General features: G+C 34.9%; 1 protein-coding gene across 13 annotated transcripts in view; it reads right to left on the bottom strand.

Moving 5' to 3' along the window:
- The window catches only part of FOXP2 (forkhead box P2), a 429,442-nt gene that overhangs the window by 123,493 nt on the left and 292,430 nt on the right, over positions 1-13,519 (bottom strand). For all 13 annotated transcript variants that reach the window (XM_084518453.1, XM_084518456.1, XM_084518460.1 and 10 more), the window contains one exon: positions 3,587-3,676. In XM_084518453.1, coding sequence (XP_084374579.1) covers positions 3,587-3,676 — 90 coding nt within the window. The remainder of the gene's footprint in view (positions 1-3,586; positions 3,677-13,519) is intronic.

Below are 13,519 nucleotides of genomic sequence, written 5' to 3'. Positions count from 1 at the left end.
AAATGGATAAAATGGAATGAAATCCATGCAAGTAATCAGCTCGCTTCAACATGCCACTATTGTACTTTCTCCAGAAAATAAAAATATTGTGAAACAACAACCTGCACTATGGAAAGCTTACTACAGCAATATGTTTTTAGGATACAGAGTAAGAAAGTAAATGTTATTATCTCATCATACTAAGATTAACACTATCATCAATTCCCATCCCAAACCCTTCTTAGCTACTCTGCAATACGTCATTAACCAATGTATGTACTGATTGGATCCGCACAATTGGTGCATCAGTGTAAGGAACAGGATATATAAACATGTCTCAAATACATTTATTCGGGTATCTATACATGAAAGTAAAATCACTACTACAATTGATACTCAAGCTTGTCAGATGGGATTTTTTTTCTCCTGTTTTGCATAAGACATGCTAATGGTTATTCCATCTGCAGTCTGAAACCCAGAAAAATGTAAATTAGAAGTAATAGTAGATCAAGATAAGCGTCTATCTAAAATGATAATTTTTGCAGGTATTCTGTTAACTCACAATCTAAATATAAACCTTTACCCCCTGAAAAATATAGGAAAATTAATAGATAAGGACAATTTTTGTATTAAAAACTAAAACAAATAAATTTGCCAACTGGAGCATTTCTCTTTTACAATCCACCATAAAGCAAGCAGTAAATTTAGAAAGATTTTTCACAAGAAGCATATAAAAAACACTCAAATTCTTCTAGAAAAATCCCAGAGGTTCTCTCTAACCATCCCTTGTGGTAAAGCACAGTAGAACTTGGCCACTTACTCAACACCCTTTTTTTGCAAAGTTGTGGACACATATTTGAAGGTTTCTTCAATAAGCTTTCTACTTGCTGATTAGCTAGTAGGTGCTGTAGGTCACTAAAATACTTGATGCATTACAGAATTAACAGAGAGAGCATGTGTAAATAGACCATATTCTACTTTCACCAACATATCTATCAAATGCAACAAGATGGCCACTAAAATTAATACAATTTTTCATTATTTTGGCATGTGAAACAATAGCATAGTTTATGTCAAAATATGGAGCACATGAGAGCTGCAATGGCAAGGATTACCTAACACCCACATTTGCCTGCAGATGTGTGAGCTAGTTTTAAAAGTTTTATAAGGTTTTTAATAGATTTGTAATACAGTTCTACCATATCTCCAGTTGCCAGATTAGTAAATTGGTCAGAAATTAGCGGAAATTAGAAATACACTAATATTAAAGTACGTTAAAATATTGGGAGAAGTCTGTTTCCTTGAACACAAACACAAGCACAAGTATTTTTGTCTTATAAATCTCAAATTGCTTATACACATTTAGCAATTCCTACTGCTAGGAGATTTTGGCCAAAGTTACCATTATATTTGGCATAATAAAATAATAATAATGTACAAGTTTATGACCCATATTACAGTATTTGGTCAAACAGGCATCACAATGCTCAAAATGTGAATTTCCACTACATAATGAACAATGAAAATCTCTGAAGTAACAGTAAAAGACAGAAATAGAAAAGCTCCAAGGACTCATTTCCCAAACCTTTATGCACCCTTTTCACTATAGAAGAAAATTTAAATGGAGTTTGCACTCATACCTTGATTTACATGGTATTTGATACATAAACCAAAGTCTGGAAGCATATTCCATTTTCCTCTCTTTTAAAAATGAATCAAATGAAGTGTCCAAGGCTAATGAGAGGCACTGTGCACATACTGATCATTGGGAGCATGTAACAATTCTGAAAAGAAAACTATTTGATTTGCTTCTTCCAGCTTCACAAATATGACTCATGAGGCACTGACTCTTCCTGGCAAAGACATAATACAGGCCACCTCTCCAATACACCAGCCCACGACATTTATAAGGCATCAAGCCAGTGTTAGTCCTTTAGAAGTAGGAAAACACAAGACTGCCCATCTCATCTGAGCTGTCTGTGTGACTGTCATTGTATCCAGAGATGGTTTTTTCTCCTTTCATCGATGTCTACCACAAGTAGCGCACTCCCAAATCTCTTCAGCCTTGAAAAGAAGATTTATGAATGGATGAAGAATTTGAACAGAGAAGTTGGGAGCTCCTGAACCACTGCAGTTTACAAGTTGGAGGAATAGAGTAAGCTCATATCACTGGGAAAAAATATACTGGGAAAACAGTAACATTTTTGCCTGTTTCATATGCTTCTCTTAGTGTTGGCTAGTTTAGAGACCTCAGGCTAGAAGGACCTTGTCCACTCCTACTATGGCTGACCTTGCCTTTCATAAGGAACTGGCAGAATGAACTACATTCATCTTATTCATTAAACCAATTATCCTTGTGATTCAAAATTTCAAGGTCACAAATTGCCTTCCTGAAAGTTTGAAAAAACTACATAGATCTTAAGCTGCTGCTTTTACGACTACTTTTCTTGTGAGTCTTCAGCCTAGAAGATATTGCCAAAGCAAAGTCAAAGGTGAAGAGTAGGAAGTTAAGATGGCCCTTGGACCCTATGTCTCCAGACTGGACTAGAAGTTCAGTATAGCAGGATGCCAACTTGAAATGTTTTCTTTGTTTCTTTTTTTCCCCTCCATTTTCCTCCCTAGATTTTTGTTTGGTTCTGAGCAAATAAATATAATTTTTAAAGTCTATTTCAAGAGAAATGGTATGTAATGTAGAACTGTGTGCTGCACCTAACTTTATGAAATTTCACACACAAAAAAGAAGACAATGTGAATTATACACAAAATTGGAAAAGCGATCTAGTATCTGGCAGTCTCCCTACATTATTCTCTATTAAAACCAAGAATTAGATAAAAATATGTTATTCCAACAGAAAACAGGCAATATCCCCATTGGATAATGGCTCATCCAGAAAAGGAAGAGGAAGAGAATGGTAGGAATTACGCATTTTTATTTCCTGAACACAGTAAAATTATCTCTTATGTGCATCTTTTGTCTGCAATAGACTGTAATTCAGCAGTTAAACACTCCTATTTGGTCTCTGTACAATGAGAGAAACAGTTTTGCCAGCAGAATGCAATTTTAGATGGAATGCTAAATTAGCAACAATTGAACTGAAACCTCAAAAAGAAAGAAAAAAAAAAAGAAAATTTTAAAGAATAATATGCTTATTGTCTATGAACAGTACATGTAGTTTTACCAAATTGCATTTAAAATTATTATTGAACAGAACTCTTATTCTCCCTAATACTTTCTGAAACCCAACAGCATCCAAGTGCAAATCCTTATGATACGTTTTGCAATTTAATCCACATATGTATAAAAATGTCATGCCAATCATGAAACATATCTACAAATAATTAATTAATACCATAGCTATTGAACTCAGTCCATGTGCATGTTTATTGTAACAGAACTTTCAAGTGTCTATAAGCACAAAAGGCGTTTGTAACTTGTGAATTTTGTCTGTGAATTGGAAGTCACCAGCACACAAATCTACAATCTGCTTTATGTGAATATGCACAAACAGCATCAATGCACAGGCAGAGACACGCACACCACATATGTGAGCAAGCCCAGCAATCTCCCCTCCAAGTGAGGCCCCAAAGGCAAGGATCCTTTACCAACCTGCAGTGGTCTCTGTTTATCACTGCCCTTAGGTGACTTCAGTCCACTTGTCTGTTGCTGTAAAAGGAGCTGTCTTGCTGCCTGGAGTGCCTAAAAGTTCAAAAGTGAAAAGAAAAAGAACAAAAAAAAGTAAATAAATTCCACCTTTTCTTAGAAAAAGATAAGTTACTCAATGTTACGTAAAAGTCCCATCAAACAAATGCAACTTCTGATTTCTATTTGCTAGATTTCAGGCTTCAGTCTGGATATGTTTTACTTGAAACATAAAAAAGATCCTCTGAAAGTACACATATAGGACTTCACTAGAATTTATGGACGTACATGAAATCCTGCAGGAAATAAAGTTAATTTGTTTAAAGTGCTTGAAGAGGAAAAATCATAAACTGCATCAATAGCCTCATTTCCACAAGGAACTTGTCTTTGAGTGTTCAACTAAAATGCCCACTCCCATGTAAATTATCATTCAATTTGCATTTTCATATTACAATTTTGAAGCAAAAGCAAGTAGACTTCAAGTGTTACCGGAAGCTGTAATTAAATTTGACAAATCAACATCAGATTATCTTGAAAATGAATTAATAAGGATATTCATTGAAGATTAAAAACACTTTTTGTACTTACAATTCAAGGAGAAACCTCTCCTTTGACAAAATAAAGTGCAGTTTTAATGCCAAATAAAAATGAGTGGTTTTCATTTGCATTCTTAGGAAAATCAGAGAACAAAGAAATTACTCCCCAGCCAATCAGATCAGGCTCCGGGATGACAGCATCCCAATCAAAATATAAAGTGTTTTCATTTATTTTATGTTTTCATTCCAACTCAGCAAAATACAGTTAAACATATGAAATGTAAACAAACACATCATTTAACTAAGGAAGGCTAATCTACATTATTTTTCCCTATAAAATTATTTTTAAAATGCCAAGTATTATAAAGCAGTATTTGTTAAGAAATAGGAAAAAAAAAAAAAAAAAAAAAAAAGATTCCAAACATTTGCACTGAAACTATCTGGAAAGCTGTATTTTCCCCTTAAAAATCAGTTCAGTAAATAGAAGTTACAGCTTTAAAATGCATCACCCTATTTATCTATGTTATTAAAACACACTGTACATAATGCACTGCAATAAATGCAATTTGATCAACACTCCCTAAAATAATAAAGATTCCCAACTGATAAAGAAAGGTGCAATTTTGATTAGACTCAAATGAGCTGGTTTTTAAGATAGTTTCTAGTATCCATGACAACAGTTGCTTTGACAAGATGTGCATATGGCATTACACTGCCAGCTGGTGTGAACAATGTTTGAACTACTGCATTGAGATGCTGAGCAAACAGAAAAAGTTGCCACGTCTTAACCCTCAGGGAAGGCAGTCATCCCCTGATCAATTATGAAAAGACAGAGAGAGGGCTGCTACAGTCTGGCTCCAAGCAAGTTTTCTGAGAAGGCAGGCAGACACAGAAAACCAAAGTAAACAAACTGAATGCACTAGCACCATCTCCTAACAACATTGATTCGTCTCCCCATAGAAGGCTCTGGTACAAAGTTTGCAGAGCATACTTTTAACATTTGGAGACATTCCCACAACAATCCTCTTATTGTTTCATCAAATTCTCAAGTAATTACAGGTCAGCTTTACAAAGACTATACATTCCTCTGAACCTAAGCAACGAGACGCACACAACTAGCTTCTCCCTTCCAAAAATAAATAAAAGTTAACATATTTCAAAGTGCACTTGAAATATTTTGTTACCAAGGAATCACTGGATGCCTGGTTCCCTATGTGAACAGCGTAATCTTTTCTGCACTCACAGTTCTTGAGCAGATCCTAAAGGACAATCCTGCTCTGTCTGAGATCAGAGATAAATATCTGTTGATTTCAGGGGCACCAGGATATGGTCACAACATCTTGCAGTGGTTTAAACACAAAGCATAAATTAAATGCAAGAACAGAAGATCTACAGCAAATTTATAATCCTTCCCAATCTTTAGAACTCTCTGAAAGGCAAACTTGAATGAAAGAGAGAAAACTATTATACTCCTGAATTAATAGGAGACTGTATAGGGAAGCTACACTCACTGATCAGGAGAATATTGCTAACAGAACCAGTGAAAAGACCTGGAGTTAGATGATGGGAAAAACCATAAAAATAACTACTTTTTATTTATGACAGTAGCAGAAAATTCATTACATGGACCTTATCTGTAAAAGAAATTGCCATGATTTAATGCTGATGCATGCTTGAAAATAAAGAGCACTCTCTAAGTTGTTTCAGTGTCCTAGTCTTCTTTAGCACCAAAGTCATCTCACACCAATACAAAAAAAGAAGCAAGCAAGCATCCGGTAAAGCTGCACATTTACAGTACTTGAAAATTAGAGGATTATAGTATGATGTGGCTTAGAGTTAAGCTAGCCAGTATAATTTCAAATTGTGGCTAGCATACTCCCATGGAACCAGTGTAAGAAAGTATGAATTCCTACCACTAACTACAAAGAGTCCCACTTTATGAAAAAGCAAGGCAGCACAACAGGATATGTTTGCATAAAAGGCTCTTCTACTTAAACTATTTTGATTTATATACGCTGGTTGAGATATTTTTAAAGGAGTAAAGGCTCATCTTTTAATACAGAATGTCTTACAAATGATGACTACCTGAATACTTCAGTGATCTTATTGTGGCAGTTTAGATTACTGTAAACACAGGAGATAGAAGAAGAACAGAAAACAATTTCAAGAGATCAGAGATGATTTAAAACTCATAAGGAGAAATCACTGTCAGCCTTTGTTCTTATAGCAGTTGTCATATGGTACGTTTTCCTCCCAGTGTGCTGCTTAGCTTTAGATTTTGCTGCTCAGTAAACAACCTCCCAGAAACACATTGTTAATTTCAAAGAATTATTACTGACATTATTCATAAGTGAGGATTATAAGGCTATAAAACATTCAGTTCTACCAATTCATTTGCTATTAAATCTTTGCAAAACAAATTGACAGCTTGAAAGTGTCTTTAGAAATTAATAGTTTAACATGTACACTTCAAGTAAGCACCAATCCCACATATCATTTATAAATAAAATTAAAAAAAAAAACAACTAATGAACTAATTTGATAATAACCCATGGTCTAAAAACAGTTCAGTGAAGACAAACGAACAGATGTTTATAAATCTAGCAGATCAAAATCATGTTGTGTCCTACCTCAAATTAACAGCAGCAAGAACGCTTTGTAAGACAGTCAAAATCATATCCAGTTTCTAGTAACATTTGTTTCAAATTTAGTAGGCACTTTTCCTTAATTAAGTTATCTAAATTAGTAAAACTATACAAAAAAAAAGTCAATGCAGACAAAAAAAAAAAAAAAAAAAAGAACTGAGGATCAGAAATGATTTTAATAATGCAAATGAAAATCATTATAATGCTTTAAGTAGCGACTGTATAAGCAGGAAATTTGGGCATATGGTTTCCAGAACTCCCTGTGTCTTCTAGTAAAATATTTATTGGGAACACTACTTCTTAGTATTTACTGTGCAGCTTTGGCATTGCTAAAATGTAAGCAGAACAAAAATGAAATTAATTGCATATAACTCACCCTAATAAAGTTGATAAATTGCAGTAGATTTTGCAATTTGTTGGAGATAATTCTAGGAGACACAACTTGCTTTTATTTTGTATTACAAACCTTTGTATTTGATTTAAGCATGCCTTAGAATAATTGTAAAAAGTTTTATCATTTTAATAAAGTGAAAGTTGCCACTAAAAGAAGGTAAACTGATTACTTTGTTTTTTAAAAAAGTAAATATATGTGTATTTTTAGGAAACAGATGTCACTCATATCTTTCCTTTAAAAATAGGAATGTTTAACCTATCAGCCTGTTGCATTTGAGACGCTAAAATGAAAAATGACATCTACGCCCATTAATATTGTCAATGTATAAACAGCACAGCGTGACACATTCTTGAGAGCTGAAGGCTACAAAATCTCTCTGAAACATAAATAACAAAGCACTCAGAAGCATATTTGATGTTGATATTCATCTCTGAGAAAAACACTGCTGCCTGGGCTTCTTATGAAAATAGATGCAGCCCAAATGGATCTCCTGTAATTGGTTTCAGATAGCGAGGTCAAAAGAAATATGATACAAGAAACTATTATGTGGAACAGGCGAAACAAGAATGTTTATACAGGCACTCCCTATTTATACTGACATGAGGTGTATGCTTTGCAGATAACCAGAACCAAAAAACTTGCCAGAAGACAACCAGATTCTGTCCTTTTTCTAACTCCAAATCCTTATTTTATTTTTTCCAATGGTTGCATACTCTAACATTCCTGCTGAACACAAAATAAGTTTCTGAACATAAAATAAGTTTCCAAATGGCTGCATATGTCAAACAAGAGTCATCTTTGCTGGTAGCACTATGCAACCGAAACATATCAACATGCTAAGCTGGATTTAAGGCCAAAGACTGAACTGGTTGAATAACAAGTTAACTGAATGATTACACAGCTACATTTATTATAAAAATCAATTCAGTAGAACCTCTGCTCCCTCATGTCCTGCTGTGTGTCCATCCTCCAGCTGGCTCAGACCAAGAAACCCAGAATTACCTACATTTGAATGAGATCTGTGAAAGACTGTGACAGAAAGATAACACTGCTCAAGGCTCCCTAATAGCCTTCAAATGCTACTGCTAAACCTTTGTCTTTTAAACACCGACTGTATTTTCCCAGAAAGTTCTCTAATGGCTATCACAGTCAGTCAGCATGGCAGCTTATAATCTTTCCAAATGGAGTAGCAAGGCATTTAACACTATTCAAAGAATCTTTAAGATGATCCACTTCCAACTGTAGTCCCTCCAGGACACTTGACAGGAAAAGCCAACTCCCATGCACCCTGAGACATCCTTATTTACCTTACTGAACAAAACTGAAGTACATAAAGAAGATAAAATCTTTTTCTCTAAATTACATGAGGAAGATAAAACCTGTATGCCTGCCAGCAGAGGACAAATGTGCCACATTTGACAGCCCATGAAGTCAAACCCTTAACTTGTACACAACTTAAATCCAAGCCACTTAACCACCCTGATTTCATCTAGGATTAGTAGACTGAACAATTATTACATTGTTGCCTTACAGAAGTACAAACGAGGTACCAGATAGCTAAAGACTGGCAGCACCCACCTCAAGGAATATGTTATCTAAGAAATCTAGATGGCTACTAAGAATCCAGAAGGATTTCACTCAAGTAACCCAACATAAAAACATGCAAATAATCCAACAAAAAAGATTTGTCAGTCTTCTGCATCTCAATTGGAAGCCATAGACACCCAGGATGTGAAATGGGCTCAATTTCAACAGCTGAACTGCAGAGTGTTCCAGCCATGCCTAGCAGTAGAACACAAACCTGCAAGAGACTAACATTTTTGAAACTGAATTAGTTTCAAGAAGAAGAGGAAAATGGATTGGACACTCTGTTACCATCCTTGGCATTCATTCCTACCACCAGGCCGCAAGACAGAAGGACAGAATATAGCAAATGATCTTCTACAATTGTGTTTCAAGAAGGTGGTGGTGGCCACTGAATGCTGGACTGAGCCCATGCCTAAGGGGCATGATTAAGTGAACACTGAACATGGCTGAAAACATCTATTGTATTGATGCTACAGAAGGTTGTGGAAAAGATCCTGAAAAACTCAGGCATGAGAGAGATCCCAAGCTACTCAGCTGGCAAAATGCTGTTTGTCGAGGGCCGCTCTTTGTGCCTGGAGAACTTCAAGATAAAATGGCAGAGCACGTCAAGGGTTAGGTGGCAAGTGAGGAGAGCTGTCCTGGATCACTACTTTCTAACTTATGTAGTTTTCTAATTTATATTCCCCATGTACCTCATCTTAGGAATGTTTTAACAAAAATTTACTGGATCTGGCCCTCATTTCCTTGTAGTAAAATATTTTATTTATTTTACTATTGTATTTTATTTTATTTTGATTTATTTTATTTTATTTTATTTTATTTTATTTTATTTTATTTTATTTTATTTTTTTGCTAAGGATGTTACTGTCAGTTTCAGCATTCTGAGGCTCTGATTTTGATTCAGATCTGTGGTCTTCCCTGCAATACAAACAACAATTGAAGAAGATATCTCCAATCTACCTGAGCTCCTGTTCTGCCCTGATGTTATCCAGGATTAATTTGCAACTGAAGAGAAAAAGTAACAGTAATAAACTGATGAATGCAACATGAAGTCTCATAATGCTGTTTAATAAAAGGAAATTAATCACATAATTGTCATAAACCTATTTTCAAACAGCAATCTATCAGAGAGAAATTATGCATCTGTAGTTATTGACCTTTCATTTTACCATGACTGATTCGTAATTAGACTAGTTTTGTGAAAAATAATAGTTAATTACCAGATTTTTTTCACTCTAATTGTTTTGGCATTTTTTTATTATTATTATTTGTTGTTGTTGTTGTTTAGTGTCTTACTTTTTCTGCATGTAAAGGATGCTAAATAAATACAGGGCACTAATAACTTAGTAGCTAACATATTTCATTTTATAAAGCCAAATTTAGCTCCCCTTTATATAAACCGATTTAATGGATACTAAAACAACTCTTTCATTTTTTCTGCCCATCATTTGGCTGACTGAGAGCTAGGAAAAAAACACCCGTAACAGGAGCTTATTTCTACTCCTGGGGTCATTAGGAGAGCTTTTCCCCATAGACATCAATCTACATTGGTCATTAGGGTTACATGGCACACCATGGATAACATGTTCCATGACAGCAAACCCAAATGCCATCTCCAAAGCTCACACCACCTGAAGAATGCAAACGTCAAGGGTTAGGAGAGATGTGGGCCCACAGCACTACAGTTGTGCTCTACCCTGACAATTGTCTTTCTTTCTTTCATCCCACATGCCTGAATTTATCTTTCCTTTGGTAAAGACAGCAGCAGGCAGTCTAGCTCTACTTTATTCCCACTATATTTAACTATATGAAAAGCAAAACCAGTGTACTCATCAAACACCAGCACCACAAGTTCACAGATTTCCTGCCACTACTATTTTCTTCCATTTGGCCTGACTTTTAGTAAGGTGAGACATGAAACACAAAAATGGAAGAGTCAATCTCTTAGCTCTAAATGAGCACATGCAGCAATGGCTGCATGTAGCAGTTTTTCACATGAAAACTTTTATGAACTATTTTGCATGAAAATCAGCTTGCACATATGTAAAGGCCATTTAAGTGTGATGGTCAAAGAAGAGTGATTGCTATTCCATCAGGAATTCCATCTTCAGGAAATAAAAAAAAATCCTTAGAATGATAATTCTTTCATACCTGATATTGTATATGTACTATGCAAAATTCACCCAGTATTGTATGGAAGTACTCATTTTACAACATACATTTTACAAAGGTATATGAATCCTTGACTTGTAAAGAGTTGGTGAGAAAAAGACCTTCTTTTAGGTCTGTCAATTGGAGATGTTAACTTACTGGCTGTGAAGACCACTTTTAAATAAAGCAGTTTGAAATGAAGTGGTGCTGACTTAGGCAGAAGAATGAAGACAGTTGGGTAACTTATAAATAGGAAAGGAACTTATGTAAGTTATGTAAGAGTGGTCTCATTTGTACTAAAATCAAAATGCAGAGCAAATATGGGAGGAGAAAGAAACGTAATACCAAGGGAAGCATTGTAACATTAGGCTTTTAGAAGGCAGCACTTTTAACTGATAGAAATCTGAAAGAGAAATCTGGAAATTAAAGACAATGCAATCATCATGAAGATCCTTAAGCTCAAAAATGATAATCAAGATATAAACTAAAGCAAAAGCTGAGGCAGATATAAAACAAAGGGAAACAAGTACTCAAACATTTTGTTCTGGCCTAGAGCAAGATTCCTAGACCAGAATGTGAAATTTGAAAGGACAGATTTGAGGACTGATTAGTTTTAAGTAATACAGAGAGGTAGAATAAAGCGTGAAGAACAAAATGCCAGAACAGTATTTACACTAGAATATACTTAGTCTTTTAGAAGGCAGAAATAAATACCTCTATTTTTACAACTTATTTTCAATAAAATAAACGTTCCACACTGTCTTGTAGTGGAGTTTCAACACTAAGCATTGTAAGCACAGACTCCTCATTCTCATGCCCTATGAGCTATAAACCACAGCTATCCATCAAAGAATATGGATCTACACAGTACCAAAATAATTAAAGTTACAGTAATTATATGAATCAAAATCTTTCAGCCAATCAGAACGTGAAGAATTACATAACTGTTTAAGAGTCACTGATTTAAAGGGATTCAATTATTTGAACAATACCTGATTTGATTTTACATTGCGATTACAAATCCATAGCCAGAGACATGAGTGAGGTCACAACTACAAAAGGAAATATTGTTGGGATTGTCATATCAGGTTTGTGTTGTATGGGAGGAAGGCACAACAGCCATTATTGAAAATCCAACGACAGTTAGTGGAGAAAAACAAAGCTGACTCCAGGGTTTCACACTAGAAAATTTCACATTTTCACATAAATATAAAGCTTCTTTTAAATTATTTTAATAGATCTAACTGTTGAAGTTAAGTTTTTACAAGGATATAATTTAAAGAAATCTCAGATGTAAATATATGTCTATGATGAAAACATATTAAAGTCAGTATTGTCATATTGCAACATTATAGTGGGACACATACATGGAAGTGTCATGCATAAAACAGGCACTGTAATTTTTTTCATTTTATTCAACTTTCTAAAGAGCCACCTGGAGAATTGTAACCAGTTTGGGGCATAGTGCTTCATCAAGGTGGACCATCATCTGACCAGTGACCTGAGAAGAGCACTAAGAATGAACTTGTGGTGACAAAGTCCAATCCATAGAATAGCAAAACCTTATGATAAAAAGAGAAGAAAAAAAAAAAAAGAGAGAGAGAGATAGAGAGAAAAAAAAAAAAAAAAAAAGCAGAAGCAGTCCTCAACAAGTTTCTGTGCAAAAAGAATTAATTGTGCAATATGGGTAGGAAAAGTAACAGTGACCTTAAATTTAATTCAGGAAGATTTAATTAAATTTAAGAAGAAATTTTCTAATTCTGAGGATACTGAAGTACAATAAATTCTGCATAGACTGCAAAATCTTTGTTGTTGGACCTGTTTAAGAAACATCTTCAGGAGAGTAGTGATTCTGCTCTGGGACAGAGATCTTTACAAGCATCTTCCAGCATCTTCCATCCCTATTTTATTTGATTGTGTGGTTCATTTGACTCCCATGAAAGCACGCCAAGTTCAGATTACTGTGATGTCTAACACCTTGCTACATTTCAAATAACACCATGTTCTCATAAACTGAGTATTACGAAGCTTCAGCATGGTTTGTTTCTATGATAAGTTAACAGCAGAGCATCAGCACGAGCTGCGCCTACACACACTTTGGAATTTTCCGATCATAAGTGGCCATGTCTGTGTTTATGAGACTAAGCTTGAAATTTTGAACTGAACAGAGTAGTTTATATAGAATGGGAGATGGGTTAGAAGTAAACACTTCCCTAATTGCAATTGGATCCCTCTGGACAGGAATCTTGTCTTCTCACCATCAAGTATGGCCATGACAGTAGTAGAAAACATGATTTTCCCAATATTACAATTCTTCCTGAAAGCAATAGATGCCTGGCTGAAATGGAGAGCCATGAAGAGGAAGGAAAAACAAGGAAAGAACTGGAATTTGATCACTGTTTGATCAAGGGAAGTTGTATGGTTCCATGCAAAGAAAGTACCTGAATCAGTACAATTCATTGTGAGGTTAAACCTAAAGCTAGAATAACAAAATATACAAAGGATCTTTAATAACCTGATTTCAATCCTGTTTTATGAAATAATTTGATCAAAGATCACTACATAGTCTAAGCCACTTTAAAAATGC

Source organism: Aythya ferina (genome assembly GCF_964211825.1).
Source record: "Aythya ferina genome assembly, chromosome: 1".
NCBI lineage: Eukaryota > Metazoa > Chordata > Aves > Anseriformes > Anatidae > Aythya > Aythya ferina.
The sequence above is the reverse complement of the archived record's forward strand: the minus strand, read 5'-3'. Positions and strand labels throughout refer to the sequence as shown.